The sequence below is a fragment of the Muntiacus reevesi genome, chromosome 4 (genome assembly GCF_963930625.1).
Source record: "Muntiacus reevesi chromosome 4, mMunRee1.1, whole genome shotgun sequence".
NCBI lineage: Eukaryota > Metazoa > Chordata > Mammalia > Artiodactyla > Cervidae > Muntiacus > Muntiacus reevesi.
In genome coordinates this window covers 161,935,099-161,963,035 of record NC_089252.1, presented here as the reverse complement: position 1 = coordinate 161,963,035, position 27,937 = coordinate 161,935,099, and the positions used below count along the sequence as shown (strand labels likewise).

Genomic DNA, 27,937 nt, shown 5'->3' with positions numbered 1-27,937 from the left:
TGTTGCCCACCATTCACGGCTTTGTTCCTGTTTACCCCACTGACCTCGTCCCTCTAAGGCCCTCTCTTCCTTTTGTGTTCCAGTAATTCCAAACTGGAGATTCAGCCTGTGAACTGGACTATCTTCATACTTCCTTGCCATGCCCTATGCCTGGAATGTTAGTCTTCCTACTGGACCTGCATAAATGCCTTCTAATCTACTGTGAAATCCCTAGCTCTGGACAACCCAAAATGCTCAGCAAATCTCCATAACTGCCTTACCCGGAGAGCAATACTAAGAGCTCCTCTTAGGAACAGGTTGTGGTTTATTGATATGCATGTACACACTGGAATAAAAATGCTTAATAAAGAGCATTAACTCTAGATATTTGACTCCTCTTAACTCCTAAGCAGTGGTTTAAGATAGTGATTTCAAAACAAATGGACTTTGAGTTCAAGAAAACACAGTACTTTCAGGGTAATAATAATAACAACAATAATAATGGTAATATGGCTAAGATACACTATGGCTTATGAAGTCTGTGCTTGTGATCTAAATACATGATTACAGCCTTGAAATCTTACAAAAATTCTACATCCATTACAGTCATTTTATAGCTGAGAAACCTATAGCTCAGCGAAATTATTAATAATTTCCCCAAAGTCACAAAGCTAGAAAGGGACAAAACTGACACTTAACTAGTGACATAGTTCAAGCTCTCAGCACTCTATTTTACTGCTGGCTCTTACTGAAATGAAAAACGCTGTTGCAAAGTTTTAGTACTCAGATTCCAATTGATTTTGTTATAAAATCACCATGAGATTTTCAGTGTTAGATTTTATGTTAAGAATAAGAACTCGTGATTGGTATGCATTATACATTCACTCTCTGAGTGCTATCTCCTAATCCGAAAGCCTCAAACATCATCCCTAGTCCCATTGTCTTAAATTTACATTTCTACTCTAGATCTTTCTCACAAATGCCAAACTGTATCTCCAGCATTTTCTTGACATTTTCTCTTAGCATATCAAATAGGCACCTCAGATGTAGTATTTTAAACAATGGACGTCTTTAAAAATTTTTTTTTAATTTTATTTATTTAGTTTGGCCATTCCGCACAGCTTGTGCCAGCTGAGTTTCCCCAGTCAGGTATCAAACCTGGGCACCCTGCATTGGAAGCACAGATGCCTAATCACTGGACCTCAAGGCAATTCCCTCCCAGCTCCTCTCCTCACAAGACAGCTCTGCCCACATTCTTATCCTCCCCCATTAATGGCACCTCCATCCTTCCAGTTGTTATAGCTTCCATTTGACCTCTTTAAATAAGTCAAAACGCTGATCTGGGGGCTCCCTGGTGGCCCAGTGGTTAAGACTCCATGCTTCCACTGCTGGGGGCATGGGTTTGATACCTGGCTGGGAAACCAAGATCCCACGTGCTGTGTGAAATAGCCAAAACATAAGAATAAACCAAAACCAAAACTCTGATCTGAGGATGCTTCCAATTGTTCAGGCTTAAACCCTTCTGATGGTCCTTGACTTTTCTCTTTCTGCAGGTGTTCAGTCGTTTCTGACTCTTTGTGACCCCATGGACTGTAGCCCACCAGGCTTCTCTGTCCGTGGAGATTCTCTAGGCAAGAAAAAAGGGGATCTTCCCAGCCCAGGGATTGAACCAGGATCTCCTGCATTGCAGGCAGATTCTTTACCAGCTGAGCTCCCAGAGAAGCCCCCTCTTCCTGCATAATCCACATTAAGTTCATCACGAAATCCTGTTGATTCTGTCTTCAAAATAGATGGGGAATATTAGTGCTTTTCACCATATCTTCCACCATCCTTCACCTGGATCACTGCAATAGTCCTCCAAATGGTATCCCAAACTTCTATCTTTGACTCTGCCATCTCAACACAGCAGCCAGAGGAGCCTTTGAAAACGTTAATCAGATCACGCCACTCCTCTGCCCAAACCATACAATGCTTCCCTGCATCATTCAGAGCAACACTTAAGCTCCGTCCATTGGCCTACATGGGCGGTCTATCCTTTACGCTTCTTCCCACCTCCCCCACTTCTCTTCATGCTTACTCTGTTCCAGCCACACTGTCCTTCTTTATGTTTCCAGAACTATGCCAGATTACTCCTGCCTTCTGATTTTAGCACTGGCATTTTCTTCTTTCTGAAACTCTTTTAACTCAGAAAACCATATAGCTAATTTCCTCACCTCCTTCAAGTCACTGATTAATGTCCCTTTCTCAGTGAAACTGTCCCTAAGCACTCTACTTAAAATTGCAATTCCACTCCCAGCCCACACTCCCAACCCTTCTCCTTGCTTTATTTTTTGTCCCCACAGCATTCATGACCCATAGCATTCATGCCACACACTGGTGATCCTTGAACAACATGGTTTGAACCGTGTGGGTCCATGTGCCTGTGAATTTCAACAATAGTAAATCCTATAGTACTGCACTTTACCAGGTTGGTTGCATCTAGGATATGGAAGAACCTTGGTTTTGGAGGAATCATATATATGGAGGGTCAAATATAAGCTGTGCGTTGATTTTCAATGGCAAGGAGGACTGGGACTTCTAACCCCCTCATTGTTCAGGAATCAGTCGTAATTAACTTATTTATTGTGGTTTTATTTTATTTTCTGTCTTCCTCTAGCAGTCGTAGTGGTGCTAGTCTCTTCGGTCGTGTTTGACTCTGTGCGATCCCATGGACTGGGGCTTGCCAGACCCCTCTGTCCATGGAATTCTCCAGGCAAGAATACTGGAGTTGGCTGCCATTTCCTCCTCCAGAGGATCTTCCCAACCCAGGAATGGAACCTGGGTCTCCTGCACTGAGGCAGATTCTTTACCATCTGCAGCACCAGGGAAGTCCCTCCTAGAGTGTAAATTCTACTGACATTCATTGGGGGACAGGCTGGAACATGGCTGTCAGGCTCAATAAGTCATCACTAAACAAATGAATTATCACCGGTTGTTAATAATCAATCTTAGTTCTCAGAGGTACAGAAGAGCAAAGCTCTGACTTTGGTGCCTACTAATTTGAGAAAACATATTTAACTTAAGCATTTGTAAAATGAGAATAATAATGATAACAATGCCTACCTTATAGTTTTGATTTGTATATGTATTATTTATCAAACATTTTTATTTTGCCAGGTACTGTCCTGAATGTTTTACAAATGCTAACTCATTTAATCCTCATAACAGATCCATGAGTAATATCACAGGTTACTAATATCATTTCCATTTTTCAGATGTGCAAAGTGACACAAAAGAAGCTTAAGTAACTTTCTCAAAGGCATGCAGCTAGTAAAAACTGGAGCTAGGAATTGACTGTCTATTTGACACTAAAGTTCAGCTCTGATGTTCACAGATGGCTTTAATGAAACACGAGTTCTAGATAATTCCATCATCATTTATGCTCTTTTACATTCTTCCAGAGTAGGTGATAGTAATTCAGATAATTTTTTAAATATCAAGAAAGTATGCTCTGCCATTCCTGTAACAAGACAAAGATGGCAAAAGAGAGAGAGAAAAAAAAAATGAGAACCAAGAGTTTGAAGCAAAAGCATGGTGCAGCTGTCCTGCCTCTGGCCGTGATGACTTACAGACTGGCGGCAGCTCATACTCCACCTCCAGAACCACTCTTTCCCCGACATTCTTCAGCAAGCTGATGATCTCATCGTGGCGGAATTTGGCCAGGTTGATGCCATTCACTGCTTTGATGTAGTCACCCACATCCAGCTGATCACTTCTGCAAAACAAAGAGTCGCTTCAGTGGAGCTCTCCTCCCCACGGGCCAGTCTGATCCTATTTCCCACTTTGCTATCATGGATAAACACGCCAGCCCAGAAGGCCGACACAGCAGAGTCCCTGCCTCCTAGGATGCGGTTGGTTCCCGAGGGCAGGAGTGCAGCTGAGGGTGGGTGAGATGCTCAGGGATCCCTCTTACTAACGCTGACTGTATACTTTCCAAGTCCTCTACTGCGTCTGCTGCTATCCCCGATTTTTTTCCTAAGCCTTTTCCTCTTTTACTTTTAAAGAGCATCAGAAAGTGAAATAAAGAGAAAATTATCTTTAGTTGCTCTGCCCCTAAAGAGTTGGTTCTCCGGGGGCAGATTATCTGTATCCTGGACGCACTAGAAGTTTTCCTTTCTTCTCATTCCCTTTCAGTGTTGCTGTTTGCCTTTCGGACATTTCACCACTTTCGGTATCGTCACTAGAAGCATGTCCAGGGCCATACAGAAGGTCATTTTATTTTGCTATTTACTGCTTATAGCAGGACTGATTTTAAAAAGTATCAGTGAAGAAGAAATTACAATCAAAGCGTGGGGATTCAGTAACACACTCCTCTCTCCTCACCATCATAATAGAACTGTGGCTACTTTGGGATGTTTAGTCAAACTCTATTTCTAAACCAAGAGCAGACAGCAAGATCAGTGACAGGACTTAATTCAATAATATGTCTTCCCCAAATAAAAATAATGAATTCATTTGTTTTACATTAGCCCAGCTCCAATCATTCTCTCTTCGGAACCTCCATAATACTCTCAAGTCTACAGTACACGTGGTCACTCTTAACACAAGTTTACTGACTGACACTTATTTGGCAACTTAATTGGCTCATGCACTGTGACAACTCTTATGTTGTTGCTTTTTACTATTACACAATGCGATTATTGCTCCCAAACTTCTCATGTTTTTTTTTAATACCCTATTTCCCTTAATAGATCATAAACCCCCTAAGGGCAGGTATCTTATCTTGACTTATTTTGGTTTACTCTCTGTGAAATGGTAGTGGCTTAAACAATAAATACTTGGTGATCAATAACACTCACTATAACTGGCAGAGTGTTACTTTTAATTACAGGATCAATACATGTGTGAACGACATTCTCACCCTCTCCCATGCCAGTCATGCTTGCTTTAGGGGCTACAGATGAAGAAACCTTGCAGACACATGAAGTCCCAGCATCATGAATTGGCTATGACTGTTAAAAATTAAAGGAGGCTATGGTGGAAAGAAATCTCTTAAAAACCTTATTGGAAAAGAACATGAAAATAATACATATATATATATATGCGCGTGTATGCGTCTGTGTGGTCAGTCACATCCGACTCTTTGTGACCCCATGGACTGTAGCCCACCAGGTTCCTCTGTCCGTGAAAACTTCCAGGTAAGAATACTGGAGCAGGTTGCCATTTCCTTCTCTAGGGGATCTTCCCGACTCAGGGATCAAACCCATATCTCTTGTGACTCCTGCACTGGCAGGTGATTCTTTACCACTGCGCCACCTGGGAAGCCCTGTATATATATTAATATGCATAACTGAATCATTTTGATGTACAGCAGAAATTAACACATTTTAAATTAACTATACTTCAGTTTTTTAAAAAATGCAAAACAAAAAACCCCCCACAAAAAAAAAAAAAAAAAAAAAAAAAAAACCCCCCACAAATCCTGAAGGAAGGAGACTAAATTGCTTGTGTTGACATCAGCCTGGTTTTACAAACAGTACTGCAGATATGGAGCAATCAATTGCCTTGGGCTTATAAACTGTACAAATAGGTTGATCATTGAACATAACCACTGTTTCAGGTGGCACTTACTAAGGTAAGAACTCTAAAACCTAATTTGGGATTCTGTGGACACGAATACTGGTGTCCAGGATTTAAGGGACATTAACCTCACTTTGAATGAAACCTCACCATTTCACCCTTTCTTTCTGAGGCAGATTTCAAATTTGTCTACAAAGCAAACCCACCGCTGTCCAGCACCCAGGATGCTCTGTCATCAGCAAGAACTAGTACAATCTGCAGTCCAGTAAGAACAAGGACAAAAGCAGCCCTTCTCAGCTAAGCCTTCTGCCCTTTTGGAAACCATCTCTTTGTCCTGATGAAAGGAAAACCTCACAAGTAGAAAAGCTGAGAACATATAGGACAAGTAAAATTGCTACTGAGACACTTGGAGCTGGGCCTCCCTCACTGCCTGGGCTCGCCATGTGGCAGCTTCCCCCGTCCACAGAATATGGGTCACCTATTCCCCGTTAGATGATTGGGCTGTCTCACTCCCACTGCAGCCCATTAGGGGCACATTTGAGGACTAAATCCATACAGGTGGCTGTTTTTTTTTAAGGTTTTTTTTTTTTTGGATGTGGCCCATTTAAAAAAATCTTTATTGAATTTATTACAATGTTGTTTTTGTTTTATGCTTTGGTTTTCTGGCCACAAGGCATGTGGGATCTTAGCTCCTCGACCAGGGATCAAACCTGCACCCTTTGCATCGGGAGGTGAAGTCTTCACCACTGTGCTGCCAGAGGAGTCCAGACACAAGCATTTTAAAATTAAAATCTTAGGAGGACTTGACTGCTCTTGAGATGACACAAGAGCTCCCCGGTGACTTCGGCATGGGCCAGAAAAGCCATCCTTCTGAAATCTGCCTCCTCCCCACCCCCCATGCTTCCACCTGGCAGATGGCAGTGTCATTTATCTATTAGTGACCTTTTCTGATGGAGCTTTAAGTTCTGAATTAATTACACCTCCATTCCTTTGTCTACGTTTCCCTGCGATGCAGTTACCTAGCAGCGATTCCTCCTTGCCGCAGATTAGATACTCTGGGTTTGCCATCCTTGTCAATTCCGCCCGAGACCGTCAGCCCAAGGGTAGTGCCTTCCTTCTTCATCAGTTCAACCACGGTGGAGCCCTTGAATTCCTCTGTTAAAAGAAAAGAATCTGCTTTAGTAAATGATACCAGCAGCATAAGGGGTTGTCTTTGTGGGTGGTGAGGTGATTCCCCCCCATAAACGCTCTGTATTTTTCTCTGGTGGGAAAAGTTCTGCGGCTTCTTTTCCATTGCAATTTGCAGAGTGTCTCATAAAGATGAGCGTGCAGATAAATCGGAGTAGCTATTCCACTAAAGGTTATGAAAATGGGTACCAGTGGGGTACTTCGTTCTAGATTCACAATAAATAGTCTGACATGGCTTATGTACAAGGATAATATTCGCCCTTTGTTTTCCGTCATTCTGAAGTGACTTTCTCTCATGTTTCTCCTTGTAACTCCAAAGGGAGTGATTGAGAATCATAAGGTAAAGGGGTTGGAATGAAATTTTAAATAATAATACAGGAGCAGACTCCAAGTTTGCGATACCTTTTAGCTGAGGAAGATGAATGACACAAGAGAAGCGCTTTCTACAAGTTCAAGAGAAATATTATTGACTCTAGTTTATTTTGGTCTTTCAGAAAACAAAGTAAAATAGTTTCATGTTACAGCTTACATAATTTCTTACAAAATGTGTCACACTATATTGAGGCAGGGTTGGGCCTCAGAATCCCCAGGGAATTCTGTTAATTCTCATTCTCTCCTTCTGAAAATTTTCAATCTTACCAACCTTGTGGGGGTCATATCTACACACCAAGTATGCAAGCATGCTCAGTCGGTCCGACTCTTTGTGACCCTAGGGACTGCTGCCCCACCAGGTTCCTATGTCCATGGGATTTCCTAGGTAATACTGGAGTGGGTTGCAATTTCCTACTCCAGGGGATCTTCCTGACCCAGGGATTGAACCTACGTCTCTTGCGTCTCCCGCATGGGCAGGTGGACTCTTTACCACTGAGCTACCAGGGAAGTCCCACATACCAACAGAGAACCCAAATCTTTTGATTTAAGGCACCACAGAAAGAAAACTTGACTATCCTTGCTTTCAGAAATAGAAATGCCTCAACATTTACCCATCCAGAGGTTAACTAAGACAAGGATTGTTTGAAAATTCTGTTTGTTATCCCCAACTCTGCATCCACTCTCTGGGTAGGAATGGGGAAACTGAACAGTTTTCCAACTCTTCCTGAATCAGGTTATGAATTTCAGGGGTTATGAACTCCTAGCACATCAGAGATTCTCATGTTAAAATGCAAGAATAGACTTCCCTTTTCAAAGTCAGAAAAGCGAAAAGATTATTTGCACTCCTCTGCCCTTTTCTTAATTACATATGGCAGTGTTAATTATCATTTCAAAATTTTATGAATGCATATCATAAAGGTTTTTGAATTATTGCTGCTGGTCTACCATCCAATTAGCCAATAAAATAAAAAAGTCAAATCGTGTTAGGGAAAGAAATAATTTCTCATCTTGTCTAGTGAGAACATAGTACCTGGGGAAAGAAGACAGGAACAGGCCACTGATTTTGATGTATTAGTGTTAGTCTAGGCTTGGGATTGCCAGATCCTGTGACCTTGACAGCCTTGTATACTTCTCTTTTCATGGCAGTTTCAGGACATTGCATACCTGAGTTGTTGTTGATTTAAAACAGACCCAAGGAAGAGCCAATGAGTGTCAGTGACGTCAGCTTTATTTACTACATTTTGAATGAGATATCAAATAATGATTGAAATTCAAGAAGTAAAATTCTCTGAGTGCTAAAGAATTGATACTTTTGAATTTTGGTGCTGGAGAAGATTCTTGAGAGTTTCTTGGACAGCAAGGAGATCAAACCAGTCAATCATCTAGGAAATCAACCTTGAATATCCATTGGAAGGACTGATGCTGAAGCTGAAACTCCAATACTTTGGCCACCTGATGCAAAGAGCAGACTCACTGGAAAGACCCTGACGCTGAGGAGGGCAAGAGGAGAAGGGGGTGACAGACGATGCAATGGTTGGAATGCATCACCAATGCGATGGACAGGAGTTTGAGCAAACTCTGGGAGATGGTAAAGGAGAGGGAAGTCAGGCGTGCTGCAGTTCATAGGATGGCAAAGAGTTGGACATGACTTAGTGACTGAACAAGAAATAAAATCCTTGTCAAGTGTATAAAAGCACACGGCTTTCTACATCATTGGCCAGGTGCATTTGTAACAAAAGGCCATGACAGTGTGCAATTCATATGCCCCCTCAACACAGAACAAAGCAACCCTCTCTACACCCCATGAAGAAATACACAGGCTCAACTGATAGCTGAAGAGGTCAACTTAACAAGCAACCCCTAGAAGTCCTTCTTGGCAAAAGGCGAGGGAAAAATAAGGCTAATAATAAAGGAATGAAAATTACATACTAGGTGACGGTGATTCACATTACAGAGACATAATGTGTTCAACAACTCTGCCCAACGAAAGAATTGTTTGCATTTTCTTTATGTAGATTGATTCCCTTTGGTTAAGCAGTTCATTACAGAGCTGTACTTGAGGAGTTGGGAGCGTTGGTTTTTAAGGGTATGTCTTAAAAGTCAACTAGAAATACATAAAGAAGCAACTCTTGAAACAGTAACAAGCAAGTGAGAATTAAGTTTCAATTAGTAAGAACTTCATTCCTACTCAGGTTTTCAAGACTGTACTTTCTGAATAACATGGGATATAGGACATGAAAAGAAAGTGAAAGTCACTCAGTCGTGTCCCACTCTTTGTAACTCCATGGACCTTCTCCAGGGGATCTTCCCAATACAGGAATTGAACCAGGGTCTCCTGCATTGCAGGCAGATTCTTTACCAACTGAGCTACCAGGGAAGCCCCATAGATGTAGCCTTATAAGATGTGGACAATGCGATTTTCTCCAGAAGGAATCTCGGTCCTTCCCAGACCTCTGGCTGAATCTGAGAATCTAGAAAAGCTAAATTCAATGAGTTTAATTTGGCCTCTGTTAAAAATACAAATCCATGTGGGTTACTTTTAAAACTAGTAATAGTCAATTATCCTCTTTTTTAAAAAGATTTCAAACCTTTCCCCAATAGTTAGTTCTAATAACACGAAAGAAAACATTAATGTACTGTATCACTTAACTGAGTAATTTGTGTATTCACTGATTCTAGCACTTACTGAGTGCTTACTGTGAACCAGACAACGAAACTCAAAGATGGAAAAAGTCAGATGCTTAAAGCATAGCCACAGAGGCAGATGAGTCAGAGAGCACCATGCCATAGCGTAGGTTGTCGGGGAGGTGGGCCGCAGAGGAGATGGTCCTGGCCACAGTGTGAAAAGAAGATTTGCGGTTCCAAATAAAACATCAATTTCACAATTTTGTCTTCTGTCTAATCTGTCTGTATTTATCGATCAGGATTAGCAGAGTAGGACAGACCAAAGGGGGAATCTAAATTAGGCAAAACTCAGGAGTAAGGATAGAATATTGTCGCAAGAAAATGTGCTGAATCACAGGAATATTAACTGCCAATAAATATCTCCAGACCCTGCAGGACTGATTAAATCATTTATGGGTGTTTCAGAAAAGGGAGAGGAGAAAAGCAGCAGTGTGGGGAGGGAGGAACAGGCTTCTTGAGTTGGCTTTCTGCTAACCTGCGCGCTCCACTACACTAATCAATCATTCTGTCTTTTTTGGTGTTTAATGCTTGCATAATGATCTAATGGCGAGGAGAAATGAAGACAGATGCATTCATTTGCATGGGTTCCCTTGTATAGCAAGGTTTACTGAACAAAGCTCGCAGTGAAACACCTCAGTATATACTGACAATTTCTTTCTTTGTGATTTAAATTGCAAATGTCCCTCCCCAAATTAAGAGGACTCTAGTAAAGACGGCAGTCTCTCCATATTAGCAAGTAGCTCAGGGAACAGATGATGCCCAACTGGCAAGGAATGAGCCGGTTGTGGGTTTGACGTTTTCCTTAATCACCACGTTTAATTATCTTAGAAAATAAATTGCAGGTTTACATCTGTACCAGCACACACTCAACCAATAAGAATCTCACTGCTAGAATGAAATTTAGTTGTTTGTTGTTTTTCTTTGGGCTTGTAATTCAATCCTCTTTAAACTCTGTAAAGTTTTAAGAAAAGTAACAGTGTTATCTGGCAAAAACAAGACAAGTATGAAAAATTCTTGCAAACGAATAAGAAAATTCAATAACATAGGTGGTTAAAAATTAACATGCAGAAAACCATAGCCTTTTATAAACAACCATCAACTGGTTAATGCTCTTATAAAAGAAAAAACTGCATTTACAATAGCCAAAAAACTAAAATCCCTAAGAAAAAAAATTAATGAAAAATATACACGATCTCTGTGAAGAAAACTTTAAAACACTTCTGAGGAAATATAAGACCAGAACAAAAGAGAAGGCATCCCATTCATTCATTCATTCACTCAGTAAAAACTAAGCACTTACTATGTACCAGGCACTGTTCTAGGCTTTGGAGATACAGAACTCAACCAAACAGAGAAAATCCCAGATATCAAGGAACCGATATTCCATAACCCAACATAAAAACTATGGCAATTCTCCCTAAATTATAAAGTTCACAATATCAATAAAAACGCCAATAGTATTTGTGGGGCACAAGGTATATTTTATATTATTGCAAAAATGGAACATGCATCCTTGCAAAGTTTCTGTGAAAAATGATATCCCTAAAGTCTACCAGCTGGCTGTTTAATGTTGCTAATGAAAGAACAGAAAGAGCCTTCGCAGGAAGGCAGGCTATTGAAAGAGGTGCTGGGTTATGACTGGATGTTACAACACCAAAGGTATCGCCCCTGAGAAAGATTAAAGAAGAAGGAAGGAAAAGATGTATCATAGGTATAGGGCCTACAGAACCCAGATCAGACCATATTAGTGCTTTGTAGTATGAAGATTGTAATGTTTTGCATAGAATAAAGATATAGCATAATCATCTTGTTTTCTTCTGTGAAACTCCTGGTGTCCAGAAATTCTTACCTCATTGATTATTTAAAAAGTACAATTAGGCTTACAGCAGGAAAAGAGAGTTACTTGTAATTTTTGGAAGATCCCTAAAATTCAGGGGCTAATGATTAGGCAATTGCAAAGTGAACAATTGTAACAACACTTGCTGAAAGCAGGGAGATGGACACAAAATGACAATTACAGCAAAGAGTGATGACAAGAGTAAGTGCAGGGTCATCATGGTATAGCCTGGGAGGATCCATCACCAGACTGGATAAGTCATATTCTGGACAGTTCCTCAGAGGAGTTATTTTTGAGCGAGGTCTTGAAGGTAGCCTCATCTCAGCAAATGGAAGGGTGTTGTTAAAGGCAGAGGAACAAGAAATGGTAGATGATGACCTAGGTTTTGGGATGTGCAGTTCAATTTGCACTTTTTCAATTCTGGATGCATGTTAGAAGCACCTGGGGAGCGTGGAAATACCAGTGTGTGGACCCAGCCCAGACCAAATCAGTCTGAACACCACCTCCTGGGGGTGGTTCATTGCTCAGTCATGTCGGACTCTTTGTGACCCCATGGACTGTGGCCTGCCAGGCTCCTCTGTCCATAGGATTTCCTAGGCAAGAATACTGGACTGGGTTGCTATTCTCTTCTCCAGGGGATCTTCCCAATCCAGGGATCAAAGCCCATGTCTCCTGCACTGCAGGCAGAAACAATTAACTGTGAGACATTTAATTGAATCTGTTAAATAAATACATATTTATTTATTTATTAACTTATTTATGTGGCTTCACTGGGTCTTAGCTGCGGCACGCAGGATCTTTTTTGCATCCTTTGGGGTCTTTTTCACTGTGGCACACCGCTTCCAGAGCATGTGGGCTCAGTAGCTACGGCACTTGGGTTTACTTGCAGCATGTGGAATGTTAGTTCCCTGATCAGGGGTCGAACCCACATCCTCTGCACTGTTAAGGTGGATTCTTAACCACTGGATCAGCAGGGAAATTACTTAAGTGAATCTTAATTGTAAGAGTCACATGCAGTTGCAAGAAATAATGCAGAGAAGCCCTTGATCCCCTTTACCTTGCTTTCCCCTGATGGTAACATCTTGCAGAACTATAATACATATATTATATATATGTAGGATATTGACCTTGATGAAGTCAAGATACAGGTGTTTCCATCACCACAGGGGTCCCACATATTATCCTTTATAGATCACCCACTAGTCTCTTACTCCAACCCTTTTTTAAAACTCCTTACCCTATTCTCTGTGTTTATAACTTTGCCATTTTAAGAATGTTAAATAAATGCAGTCACACAGTGTGAAAACTTTGTGGTTGACTTTTTACACTCAGAATAATTTTCTGGTGAGTTATCCAAGTTGTGTGTAGCAACAGTTCCTTTCCCTTGTTAAGTAGTGTCCCATGGTATAGACGTACAAAGTTGGTATCACCGTCCACCTGTTGAAGGACATTTTGGATATTTTCAGTTTGGGGCTACTATAAATAAAGCTGCTACAAACATTTATATATGAGTTTCTGTGTGGACATAATTACTCATTTATCAGGGATAAATGCCCCAGGAGTACAAGGGCTAAGTCATACAGTAGTTGCATATGTAGTTTTCTAACGAGCTGTCAAATTGTTTTCCAAGATAGCAGTACCATTTCGCATCCCCACCAGCAGCGAGTGAATGATCCACTGGCATTCTCGCCAGTACTTGATTGTCACTGTTTTTATTTTAGTCATACTGATATGTGTGGCTGTCAGTGATATCTAACTCTGGTTTTAATTCTTGGGTAAGTTGAGCCATTTCTCTAATGGAAAATGTGGGAATTTGTGCGTGTGTACTTATTTGCCATCTGCATATCCTCTTTGGTGAAATGTCTTTTCAGGTCTTTTGCCCATTTTCTAATTAGATTGTTTGCTTTTTTTTATGGTTGAGTTTTGAGTTTCTTATATACTTTAGATACTAGTCCCAAGTTGAATATGTGGTTTGCAAATATATTCTTTCAGTCTGTAGATTTTATTTCATTCTCCTAAAAAGGTCTTCTGCAGAGCCAACAGTTTTAATTTTGATGAAGTCTAATTCTCTTTTTATGGGTCACGCTGCTGTCAAGTTTTAAGAATTCTTTGCTGGGCCTTGGATCCTAGAAATTTCTCTTGTTTCTTATACAGTTTCTAAAAGTTCTTATAAGTTCTATAATATTATGTAATAACCATAATATTTACATTTAAGTCTGTTATCCATTTTAAGTTAATTTTTACATAAGGTATGAGATTTAGTCACGGTTCATATACATAACTTGGGGGTAGAGAGTGGGATGGGTGTTCAATCTCTCCGGCACCATCTGTTGAATAAGCTATCTTATCTACCAAACTGCTTTTGAACCTTGTGAAAAATCAGTCTGTCACTGATTCAATGGACATGAATTTGAGCAAACTCCAGGATATAGTAAAGGAGGGAAGCCTGGCGTGCTGCAGTCCATGGGGTCACGAAGAGTTGGATATAACTGAGCAACTGAATACAACAACCACAGTCCCTTCACAGATACTATGCAGCCTTCATTACTATACCTATACAATAAGTCTTGAAAGTGTGTAGGCTGATTGCTTCTATTTTATTGCTTATAAAAATTATTTCAGTTCTTCTAGTTCCTTTGCCTTTCCAAATAACGATTAGACTAATCTTGTCTATATCTACAGGAACTTTTGCTGGTAGTTGGATAGGATTTGGATTAAAGCTGTATATCAATTTGGAAAGAATAGACATCTTTACTATGTTGAGTCTTTTGATCCATAAACACAATATGTCTTTTAACTAGGTAGAAACTTCTATGATTTCTTTCATCAGCATTTTGTAGTTTTCAGCATATAAGCCCTATACATGTTTTGTTAGTTTTGCACAAAAGTATTTTATTTTGGGTGAAAATTGAAAATGGTATAGAATTATTAATTTTGATGTACATATGTCCATAGCTAGCATACAGATATGTAATTGATTTTTATATATCTACCTCATACATTGTGGCCTTGGTGAACTCACTTAAGAGTTCTAGGAATTTTTTTGTAGATTAGAGTTTTCTATGTAGACAATCATGTCATCTGCAAGAAAAGGTAGTTTTTATTTGTTTCCAATCTATATGCCTTTTATTTCCCTTCCTTGCCTAAAGCACAGGCTAGAACTTCCAGTACTCTGTTGAATAAGAGTAATGAAAATGGATATTCTTGCCTTGTTCCTTACCTTAGGGGAAAAGAATTCAGTATTCCATCAAGTATTATATTACCTGTAGGTTTTCTGTAGATTTTCAAGTTGAGGAAATTCTCCTCTATTCCTTTTTTTTTTCTTTTGAGAGTTTTAATCATGAGTTTAAATTTTGCCACATTCTTTTTGCACTGATATGATGATGTGATTTTTCTTCTTTAGTCTGAAAATATTCTGAATTACATTGATTGATTTTCTAACATTGATCCAATCTTGCATTCCTGAAATACACTCCATTTGCTCACAGTATATAATTCTTTTTTTTTTTTTTAAATATTGCTGAATTTCATTTGCCAATGTTTTGCTAAGGACTTTTTTGCACCTATGAAAGTGAAGGTTGCTCAGTTGTATCCAACTCTTTGCAACCCCATGGAATTCTCCAGGCAAGAATACTGAAGTGGGTAGCCTTTCCCTTCTCCAGGGGAATTTTCCCAACCCAGGGATCAAACCCAGGTCTCCCGCATTGCAGGCAGATTTTTTTACCAACTGAGCTACGAGGGAAGCATCTATATTCATGAGAAATATCAGCTGTAGTTTCTTTTTTTCCCCTTTGGTTTGGGTATCAGTGTAATAATACTAGCTTCATAAAATGAATTGAGAAAGGCATCCTTCCCTCTTCTATTTTTCTGGAAGAGATTGTGTAGGATTGCTGTTTATTCTTTTTTAAGATATTTGTTATAATTTTCAATGAAGTCATCTGTGTCTGGAGTTTTTAAATTACAAATTCATTTCCCTTAATAGTTTAAGGGTTGTTCAAATGATCTATTTGAGATGCAGTGAGTTGTGGTAGTTTGTACTCGTCAAGGAATTGGTCCATTTCAGTTAGATGAAGATCCTTACAGGTGGGGAACTGGGCACTGGGATCTATTTTAAAACCTCCACAGGTAATTCTAACATGCAGTCAAGACTGAGAAACACTTATTTAGGGTTAGCCTGTTATTAGGGTAAAGCAGTAGCCTTTGTGATGACAACATGAACGTGGGAAAAAGACATTCAATTTGGGTCAAGGAGAACCATTGGAAGGTCACTGCAGTACTCTAAGATATTAATAACTTAGGCTAGGCTGTGTCAGGGCTGCCCAGGTGGCGCTGGTGGTAAAGATCCCACCTGCCAATGCAGGAGACATGAGACCTGGGTTTGATCCCTGAGTTGGGAAGATCCCCTGGAGGAGGGCATGGCAACCCACTCCAGTATGCTTGCCTGGAGAATCCCCATGGACAGAGAAGCCTGGTGGGCTACAGTCTATAGGGTTGCACAGAGTCGAACACAACCGAAGTGATTTAACACTCAGGTTGTGCCAACAAATGCAAAAAGGAATAATGGTCCAACCACAAAGGAAGCTTATTTCGCTCACATAGAAGCCTGAGAAGGGGTGGGTGTTCCCAACCAGCAGCCTCTCTGCTTCACAGGGAGATTCGGGGATCTCTGCTTCCTTCTCTTTTGTGGCTCTGTCATCCCCCAGGGCTCTGGTTCCCAAACCGTGTACAGGTGTCCGGCAGTTCCACGGTGAACTCAGAACCGGGCGAACTATCTTTAAAATGCGAGGGAATGACAGCCATAGCTGGTATCAGTTGGATAGAATACCACCTACCAGCTACAGGCAGTTTTGTTCAACATTAGAACACAGCTCTGCTTTTCTTGATAGCCTCTCTTTCCAATGCTTTTTTCTCTTTTTGGTGGTGGTTTCTGCGACAAGAAAGGAAGCGCCACGTGGCACGATGTGGAACAGGAAATGAACTTGTCAACGTTTCGATGTGAAGGTTTGGGAAACCGTGCAATGCCCAACACACACACATATCATTACTAAGTGCTTGTGGTTCTTTAAATTTATACATGGCATATTTTTTCAAATGGCTACTAAATGGTTAGGAGATAATATGGATGATATTGTTTGGACCTAGATACTAATAAGTGGGGCTACTGATATTTCATTTGGCCTGTGTTAAATGAAGGGCTCTGTGAACAAAGGGAGTTTGCAAACTTTTGCCTTAGGGCTGTATCTTGTCTGTACTTCCCTGGGGGAAGGAGACAAATAACTCTCTTAACAGCCACCACTGGCCTGCTTCTGTTCACATCCCAAGGGCAAGAACTGGTTCCACATCCACATCTAATTGCAAGGGAGGCTAAGAACTGGAGTGTGGGCAGATGCTAAGGCAAAAAGGGAGACATGGACCTGAGGGGACAGGTGGGAACACGTGAGAAACTGCAATCCATCAGTAGCTGTGTGGATGGCACCAACTCCAGATACACCGGGATGAATTTCCCTGAGTTAGACACACATTAGTGTGGGGAGCGAGGAGCTGGGAGGGATGGTGGATCTCAGGGTTTCCACCTTGTTTGATTTGGGGCTGTTGACACCAGCCACTAAAAGGGAATTAAGAAGAGCGAAGTCTGTGTTGCTGAGACTGATTGGAGAAGGCGAAATCACATGATACAATGCTAGTTACAGAGAACTGAAATAAAATTTAAGTACCAGGGAAAACCTAGTCTTAGAATGCTTTTTGTCACATCCCAAACAAAGGGTTTGTAAGACCCTCACCTTGAAGTCGTATCACAAAAAGAAAAAGGCATTTTAAAAGCAATCACTGGGGCTTCCCTGATGGGCCAATAGCTAAGACTTTATGCTCCTCATGCAGGGGGCCCAAGTTCGATCCTTGGTGAGGGAACTGAATCCTGAATGCTGCAACTGAAGATCAATTAAAGATCCTGCATGCCACAACTAAGACCTGATGCAGCCAAAATAAATAAATAAATAAAAATATTTAAAAACTAAAAAAAACCCCCAAAGCAACCATCATGGGCACATTCAGCAAAGTACGCCCTGGTGGAGCCCTGTATTAGTCATTCAGTCGTGTCTGACTCTGAAATCCCATGGGCTGTAGCGTGCCAGCAGCCATTCCCTTCTCCAGAGGATTCTCCCGACCCAGGGATTGAACCTGGGTATCCTGCACTGTAGGCAGATTCTCTACCGTCTGAGACACCAGGGAGCTCTTTACTTACTGAACTTCCATTCAGTAGCAGATTTTAAAAATCATGTCATCAACAGTAAGATAGAAATGCTATTGATGAAGACGTAATACACAAAGTCACAAGCTTTCAGACGCTAGTGACAGAGACGGTGTTTTCTTCCTGCCTGTGTGTCCAGGGCCTAGAATGGCACCTGGCACTGTGGTAGGCGCTTCCTGGGAGCTGCTGAATGAACGGGTACATCAGCCCCAACACAGGGAATTATGACCTGGAGATGAGCATCAGCAGCAAACAGCTCTTGCTGGGTCGTGCCAAGGCAGAATGATAAAGTAGGAGCAGACAGTTATTTCCCTAAGCTTCTTGGGTTGATTATTATTATTATTATTTTTTACCATTGCCTTCATAAGGGTATTGAAGCTCAAACCAGAATACTATTGGAGAGAATATTATTGCTCACAATACAGTTTTATCTGTATATTACTTTTAGTGGTGCCACTGGGAAGTTTATCCCCCTCAGGAAATAAACAGATGCTTTTTCCAGGACTCATTTCAAGTTCCTCCTATCATCCCCTGGTTCAGCAAAGCTGCTGGGCTCAAAGCTGGGTTTCTGTGATGAATGGCTGCATTTTCTGTCTCAGTTCTTGCCACCCAGACTAGTAGGGAAAGGTCTTCTGGCACTTTTCACCTTTGTTTACTGACATGAGGGATGCACCAGAATTTTTCTCATCCCCTGGGAATCTGAACATAAGTTAGATTCATGGCAGGGATGTACAGCACATAAATACTACCTTTCACAAATATTCATGTGAAATAAAATTATGACCTGTATTTATCTCCCACGGTGACGGGGTGGGCTAGATTAATATCTGCATGTTTCTCAGGTCACCTCTAGAGAAAGAGGACACACAAGTATGCAGTACCAACCACAAAAATCTGAGCCCTGAAAGCACATGATGTATAGATCAGCATTTTTAAAAAACAGATAAAGCAGACATGTGGATTCTTGGTGTAAGTGACTTAAATATGTCTCTTGAAGCATTTAGAAAAAAATCACTGCTTTTAAATTACTGCAATACTGGGATTCTTTCAGCTTTCTATTTTTCCAAAATCGATGATATAACTGTCAAAATTTGCTACTAAGTTTCCCAGTGTCATAATTTATAAGTTATTTAATTTTTTGGGGGGTGGGTCTTAGCTTCCTTATCTGAAACAAGGATAATGAAAGTACCTACCTTTAGGTGAAGAAAAAGGAACCCTTCTACACTATTGGTGGGAATGTAAATTGGTGCAGCTACTATGGAGAACAGTAGGAAGTTTCCTTAAAAAACTAAAAATAGAACTACCACATGGATCCTGCAGTTACACTTGTGGGCATGTACCCAGAGTAAACTAATTCAAAAAAATACATGCACCCCAGTGTTCAACCACAGGACTGTTTACAATAGCCAAGACATGGCAACAATCTAAATGTCCATCGGTGGATGACTGGATAAAGAAGATGTGGTATAAATATTTTATACACACATTTTATATACACACACACAGACACACACAGATATATGCATATAAGGGCTTCCCTGGTGGCTCAGACGGTAAAGAATCTGCCTGCAATGCGGGAGATCTGGGTTTGATCCCTGGGTTGGGAAGATACCCTGGAAGAGGGCATGGCTACCCACTCCAGTGTTCTTGCCTGGAGAATCCCCATGGACAGAGGAGCCTGGTGGGCTACAGTCCATGGGGTCACAAAGAGTCAGACATGACTGAGCGATTAACCACAGCACACCATATGCATATAAAATAGTATTATTACTCAGCTATAAAAAGAACACGCTAATGAAATTTGCAGCAATATGGATAGACCTAGAGGTTATGTATTAAGTGAAGTACGCCAAAAACAAATATATAATAACACTTACATGTGGAATCTAAAAAAATGATACAAATGAAATTATTTATAAAATAGAAATAGACTCACAGACATAGAAAACAAACTTATGGTTACCGAAGGGGAAGGTGTGGGGAGGGATAAATTGGGAGGATGGGATTAACATATACACATTACTGTAGATGAAATAGATAACCAACAGTATTTTGTAATAACCTGTAAGGGAAAAATCTGGAAAATATGAATCACTTTGCAGTATACCTGAAACTAATACGACTCTGCAAATCAACTCTACCTGATTAAAATAAAAAATAGATATATATTTATCTTCAAATAAAGTTGTATAATTTTTGCTATAAAACATTTACTGCTTCTCATACACCATTCTCTGTTCTTGCTTTTAGATCCAGCATAAGAATTTGTTTTCAGCGTATGAGTCAAGGGCATGGTTTCCAGAGAAATGTGAGGTGGTGTCCAGGACCACTGAGACACGTACATTCCTATGCAGATGCATGCACCGGCACACACACCTGGCCCAGACACACACACCACACCACCACATTCATGATAAGCAGGCCCTGCAAACAAGACAACGCTCTCAACTAGCTATACGTCAATTAAAAAAAAAAATGACCTACCCTTAGGGTGTTGTGAAGATTAAGTAATAAAATCCTCATTAGGAACTTACGATAGTACCTGCCACATAGTGTTCAATAGGGTATTACTGTTATCATCATTATTATTATCTGGATATAGGAAAAATTTCAGGCATGCAGGTTGCTAATCTTCTACTGTATTTTGATTGTTAGGAAAAGAAGACAAAACAGTTAGCAGCAGTACTTAACCCCTTGTTGAAACATAGATTCCTGTGAGAATCTGATGAAAGTCATGGGTTCTATTCTCAGAAAAATTGTGGCTACCATTTCAGGGGAATTCATGGATACCCTAAACTCCATCCATGTACTCTACTTAAGAAATCCTGCAGATCTGAAGTCAGATTAGATGTGAGCAAGGTAAAAATCAAAGAACACCCTCTGCTGGCTAACATTTTATAATCTGTGTGCATTTCAGGTAGGGGTCATGAAACAGCAATTATGTCAAATAATGTCAAACCTATCAGTGATATGTTCCTATGGAGTCATCTAAAAATCAAGATGACACTATATTCAATTTTTCAGAAACAGGAGATGACTTGTCTCGATGAAACTCCCCTTACTCCTGAGTGGGATGGCCTGAGAGGTAGACATTTATATCTGAGAATCCATAAAGACGAGCAAAAGGCACTGGCCAGGAGATCCAATAACTGCACTTGTCTCAAGAGCCCCAGGCAAGTTTTCCTGGGGGAAAACTTCCCCATCTGTGACTTTTAGCTTGCAGGTGGTTGTACTCAAATTTTTAATGTTGTTGACATGATTGAAACTGAGATTCTACAAGTGAAACTAAGCAACTGGCGTGGCTAAATTTGAAATCACTCTGATCTTCAATGTTTTCCTAGAAAAGCTAACTTCATTTCCACAGCTACTTGTGGATCATTTTGGTCCAAAAGCATTTTGTGAGGATCTGTTATTTTCAGACTCTGCTAGGGGCTAGCATTTCCAAGATCCCGTAATCACAGCCTCTGCCTTTCTGTAACTTACATTCTAAACATCTAAGAGACAAACGTCTATACTAATAATTTCAGTGAAATGTGACTGGTGCACAGCATGGCCTAGGAGCCTGAAGAATAACAAACAGTTCAACCTTTGGTCCAGGGCAAACTCCCTGCAGGCTATGAATGTGTATTTGGAGGCTTAATTTCTTTCTTTAGGTGAAAGTAACTTGCAAATATTACTAGCATATCGGTCTAATAATTGGAGATACGGAGGTATCAGAATTTGCTTAGTACATTAATGAGATATTGTTGCAGGAGAGTCTTATTTTTGCATGTCTTTTAGAATATCCTTTTGGCTAGTATCTTATACTGAATAACTATTTAGATATGAAAAACCAGAGCTCCCATGCTAGGATTAGTGTGATCAGATGGTCTGGTCTGAGAGTTCTACTGAACAACAAGGGATGAGAAGTATGTCTTGTCTAGCTGTGTGAGTGAGAAGAAACACTTGCAAGCAAAGGAAAACCATGAAATTAAAAAGGATACATGCACCCCGATGTTCAGAGCAGCACTATTTACAAGAGCCAAGATAGGGAAACAATCTAAGTGCCCATAGACAGATGAATGGATAAAGAAGATACAGTACATGTTAACACATACAAAGGAATATTACTCAGCCGTTAGAAAGAATGAAATAATGCCATCTGCAGCAACATGGGAGGACCAAGAGATTATCACACTAAGCAAAATAAGTCGGACAGAGAAAGACAAATACCCTATGATATCACTTATATGTGGAATCTAAATGATACAAATCAACATACCTACAAAACAAAAACAGATTCACAGACATAGAGAAGAGTCATGTGGTTGCCAAGGTGGGAGGAGGAGGTAGGGAAGGGAAGGAACGGGAGTTTGGGATTAGCAGAGGCAAACTCTTATACATAGGATGGATAAACAAGGTCCTACTGGATAGCCCAGGAAACTATGTTCAAGATCCTGTGACAAAGCATAATGGGAAAGGATATGAAAAAGAAGGTAATTATATGGATAACTGAGTCACTTTGTTACACAGAGGAAATTAACACTACATTGTAAATACTTCAATAAAATTTAAAAACAAAAATACAGTAGAACCAACAAAGGCAAACCCTGAGACAGACAGACATCAGGTGAGGCTGCACAGGCAGCTGGCGGGAGCGAGGCACCAGGGAGTTAGGGGCTAAACACGGCTTAGGGGCCACTGCTTCTCCAAAGACAACGGAAAGAACCATGATCGTGGGGGGCATTCTGCCTGAAAAAGAAAGGAAGGGAGGATCAATCTCAACAGCAAATCAGACTTCTTAAACACTCCGGACAAAATGGGACTTAGGGCTACATTTACTTGGCCTCCTTTTTCCACGGAGACATCCCCATGAGTCTTCCAGGGGTGAGAGCAGGACTGAAGAGAAAACTTACAACGAAGAAATCTCTGACACCATTTAAGATGATCTATCCTTTTAAAGCAGTTAGTACTTTTCAAAATGGTTCGCATCTGTCTTCTAACTTAACCTTCAGGATACCCGTGTAAACAGGACAACACTTTCATTTTATAGATTAAGAAACCTGAGACTTGAAAATTGGTTTAAGTAGAAGTTTGCATCCGTTTTAGGTGCGTGAGATTGCCTTCTCATAAAACTGACTGCTACATATGCTCAGACCGTCCTAAAATAATGGCGATACTAATGGACACAAGAATGCGTAGATGAAACACCCCTGAGAAAAGACCTGAAAGATAAGGGCAGCCTCTGGCTGACTCCAAGCCGCCAGGGCAGCAGTAAATCAGTAAATCTGTCCCTCTCATTTTGTTACAGATGTCAGGGGCATTTACATGACTTTCTCTTGTTTTATGAGATTTGATCCATTTCAAATGAAGGAACAGATGGATGACTAATAGAGCAGTCACTGCAGATAACCAAGAGGCAAGGCACCAAGGGAGCCCTGTGGACTCTCCATGGAGAAGCCAGGCAGCCTGCTGCAGTCGGTTTCCATTCTTAGAGCCTCACTGGGCCCCACTGGACCAGAACTGGAGGGGGCTGTGCTGTCCACGTCAAGGACACCCCCCTCGTCCTACAGCCACATGCTCCCTTTCAGCTTCCTTTATCCCGACAAGAAGGGTATCTCTCTTGGTCCTGCTCCTTTCCTTCCTGCCCTCCTTGAGAAACAACCATATTCTTGTCCCAGTGGAAAGGCTCTCTATAAGGGTGAGCAGAAAGGTAATGAGCAGACAAACCAGAGACATCATTTCCTTTGCTCAGTGCCTACTTGTATTAGTACATCAGTTACCATATATAACACCACCTTATCCAAGTATCTTGTAGCCTCAATCTGAGTATGAAATGTTTTAGTCTATTCTACCCCACCATCTATCCCTCCCCTCATCCCTCCCTTTCTCTGTTCATCCATCCATCTATCCCTTTCTCCATTTACCCTTCCCTTCATTCACCCATCCACCCCTCCATTGGAAAATCTATTGATTTGCTACTAGGCATCTTGTTACCAAGCAATAAACAAGACAGACTTAATGCTTGCCCTCAAGGAATTTATATTTCAGTAGGAAATACAGATCCTAAGCATTTCAAAATCATAACAAACATGATTAGTGAAACAAAGAGTGAGGGTTCTAGTCTGAGGCTAACTAGCGAACAGCTGCTTGAAAAATATTTGCAACTAGTTCATTATGTCCTGGAAAAGCCAGCCATATTGCCTTGGGCATGTTGCATTTAGTTTAATTCTAAAGAGAGAAATAAACTAACTGGTTTTAGAAGTACCATATTTCATTGACTTCACTGCCATCACTTTTAAGGAACATTGCTGTTTTATTCACCACTAAAAAAAATGATGCCAATTAAATTACAACATAATGCTTTCTTTTCACTAAGTTAAAATTTTTTTTATAATTACAAAGGAACTCAAAGTACATACATAAGAAGGAAAATGTACATTAAATAAGTTAGTTAAGGGACTTCTAGATCTTCGTCACATTCACTCCTAAACTAGTGTAACAGAAGCCCTTATTTGCCATATGACATTGCCCTCTGGATATCAAGAACACTGATGATGCAGATATCGGAGAGAGGGCTCTGCTATCATCTCCTGGTTCTTCCTCCAAGCTGCTGAGACCCATCTGACAAGTTACGATGCTTAGACTTCCTTGATCTTTCCCCAAAGTGTCAACAGAATGGTTTAGACAACAATGCAAGTTCCTACCTCAAATGGTCCTTAAATGATTTATTGCCTGAAACTTCAAGGGGCTACATTTATCCAATCATATTATCAGGAATTACAACCAAGTAAGAGCATGCATAGGCAACAATGACTGTAGGTTCAAGGACAACTCTAAGGTGCATCCTGGTTTCACAGCAGTTAAAATGAGGGGAGGCATCCTTCAAATAAATGAAATACACTATTCTCTAAATTCACTTGCAGCTGACGTTCTTAGGTACCCATGGAGGAGGAGAACACACAGACACAGTTATAACTAAATCCCTTGTCCTAACTTCAGCTCCTCTTTTCTGCTTTCTCTTCTGTTCCTCCAAGTAAAGTTTTGTTTCCAAAGACATTTCTTTACTGGGAAAAAACAGGTGTGAAGCCCCATCAGATGACAGGCATGGCCACTCCCAGTTCTGGCATTCAGGAAGGCTGTAATAATAACACACAGGTAAAGCTACTCACTTGTAAGTTTCCAGGACATTCACTACCACAGGCTTCTTTCCAAGCCTTGGGAGAGGTCCTAGTGAGGTGTTCACATGGTCACATGGTCTTGTAAAATTTTTAAAATATACTTTTGTAATTTTCTCCTTAAAGAACTGCCTTCCCTCAAATTGTATAAGCTTTGGGTACCAGAAAACCTAGATTTTTCTTTGATCACAGCACTTTACATCTGTATACCACTTGAAGAGGAGCCTAGTAGAGTCACATATTTTCTCATTTGATTCTTACAGAAACCCAGGACACCCTATCAGGCAAACCATTTTGTTAGAACTTAAAACCAGGTGCTCTCACTATGAATGCAGTCTTCTTTTTCATACACCACCTTGGTTAACAAGGGATGCCTTGGCTTGGCAAATTGCCAAAGCGACTCTGGCCAAAATAAAGTTCCAAATTCTAACAAAAATTCCTGTTTTTTTCCTTCTTAAATATAAGTATGACACATAAAACTACTTGCGATTCAAGCAGATTGTGAAGTCATTTTTAAACAATGGGAATAGAATATTTTCTGATTTGTATTGAGTTAGTGACCTGCCAGACCCTCATTTGGAAGGCCACACCAGTCCCAGAAACTAATATCTTTGTGTTGAAGCTCATGAGAAATACGCCCCGCTGAATATTGAAAGAAAAAGCTTACTCCTCTTTTGTTGCTGTTTTGTTTAATCTTTGTTCCACTCAGTGATATACACACAGACACAGGAAAATATTTTTCTTCTATCTGAAATCTGGATATATAATTCCTGAAAAAATATTACTCCTATCTTTTCTTCCTCCACTGATTATTCTTCTTCAACAGATTCATCATGTGGTCTGAATACAATACCCACACATGTTATCAAGTATGAACACAGCAGAGGACAGTTTCCTTTTAAAAGCACACTGCCCTACCAATGCCTTTAAAATCTATTAAAGAATATCTCGCCAAGCCCAGGAGAGCATTACAATAATTGGTTCTCTTACCCAGGTGAAAAAGAACTTATCTGTCAACTAAAGAAGTGCAGAAGCAATTAACACCTCAACACTCTCCCGGGAAATTGCTTAAATTAAAGAAATAACAGGGATACATCATGGTTATTGTATTTCTAATATTTAGTTACTCACATGGCTGTAGAGTCCCTCCCCTCCCCCCTCTGTCTGTATGGCTCGGGGTGTACTTGGGTGCTTGCACATGTAGCACATGTGGTTCTTTGGTCATATTTCTCAGAGGCTGATGCAGGAATTGGACTGATGCAATTCACAAGCAAGGCTATGTATGTCTTAAATCAATAAGTTCTCAGGCAGAAAAAAGAGGTTTCTGGGTTCTTTGCTGCCCCAATGGAACTGACTTATTTGTCCTCTTCCATAGCTGGGCTACTAAACAGAAAGTTTATATTCACCAAGCCTTCATGGCAAACAGTGGAGGCTGAGCTGGGGAGTGAATCAGATGGGTAGAAACACTTGTTTGTCAGAAGCAAGATCTAGGACAGCCCAGAAGTCCAATCCATCATCTCTCCCTCATCTCAGGAATGTTACTCTGCCTTTATTGAGTGCAGTCTAGGTACACAAACCTGATGAGAGTTTTGAGAGACCCAGATGCTGAGAGCAGGGCCTGCACCCCTGCAAATCTTAGTCAAGGTAAAATGTATTTCTTTCCTTCCTCCCCACCCCACCCCTAACGCTTGGCTCCTGTAAGAAGGACCAAAGTCAACTCAGAATTCTCAGAGAAAATCATACAGGATGTTCCAGTTCCCGTTTACAAAGGGGAAGTCAGGTAAACATGAAAAAGACACCTAGCAGAACACCTATCCTTCTGAAACTACTCCCAAAAATTGCAGAGGAAGGAACAGTGTTAAACTCATTCTATGAGGCCACCATTGCCCTGATACCAAAAACCAGACAGAGAAAAGAAAATTACAGGCCAGTATCATTGATGAACATAGACAGAAAAACCCTCAACAAAATACTAGCCAGTTGAATCCAACATATGGCATTATGATTAAAAGGATCATATACCACAATCAAGTGGGATTTATTCCAGGGATGCAAGGATTTTTCAATATCTGTAAATCAGTGGGTATATGACATCATTAAATTAAAGAATAAAAGCCATATGATCCTCTCAACAGATGAAGAAAATGCTTTTGATAAAATCAACATCCATTTATGGTAAGACAGCTTGCAACAAACCCAGGAAGATACTGAAGGAGCCTCTGAAGGAGGAGAGCAGTAGGTTCACTGTGTCTGGGGGCTGATTCAAATCTTAGATGATATTAAAGGTCATCTGGTTCAAGACCTACCTCACTTGATTTTCTTTTTTTTTTCATTTATTTTTATTAGTTGGAGGCTAATTACTTTACAGTAGTGTAGTGGTTTTTGCCATACACTGACATGAATCAGCCATGGATTTACATGTGTTCCCCATCCCGATCCCCCCTCCCACCTCCCTCCCCATCCCATCCTTCGGGGCCTTCCCAGTGCACCAGCCCTGAGCACTTGTCTCATGCATTCTTTACAGCCACAATCCAGTTTGGAGTAGCCCCAGTGTGGGAAACTAATCCTCTCAGAAAGCGCCTATGTCTTCTTCAGGCAGTCTAAATCAATACTAACTACATATATTAGGCACCTCATGGGTACCAAGACTGACTTAGTCTGCTGTGTAAGACAGACACTAAGGTAGTCATTCATGATGCCTGACTTATTTATTTCTTTTTAAGAAACCAGTTTGCTTTTACTTAAAAAAATTTAAAAAAAAATTTTTTTAAATTATTTATTTATTTAGCTACTTTTAGCTAGCTTTGGCTGTGCTAGGTCTTTGGCGCTATGTGCGGGCGCTATGTGCAGGCTTTCTCTATCGCCGCAAACGGGTTTCTCACTGCAGCAGCTTCTCTTGTTGCGGAGCACTGT

The 27,937-nt window shown here is 40.5% G+C and overlaps 1 protein-coding gene across 1 annotated transcript in view; it reads right to left on the bottom strand.

The window, feature by feature from the left end:
* GRIP1 (glutamate receptor interacting protein 1) overlaps window positions 1-27,937 on the bottom strand; it is a 203,823-nt gene that overhangs the window by 155,815 nt on the left and 20,071 nt on the right. Inside the window, exons 2-3 of the mRNA XM_065935093.1 lie at window positions 6,558-6,693; window positions 3,588-3,733 (exon numbers count right to left, since the gene is read on the bottom strand). Of these exons, the coding sequence (XP_065791165.1) occupies window positions 3,588-3,733; window positions 6,558-6,693 (282 nt within the window). The remainder of the gene's footprint in view (window positions 1-3,587; window positions 3,734-6,557; window positions 6,694-27,937) is intronic.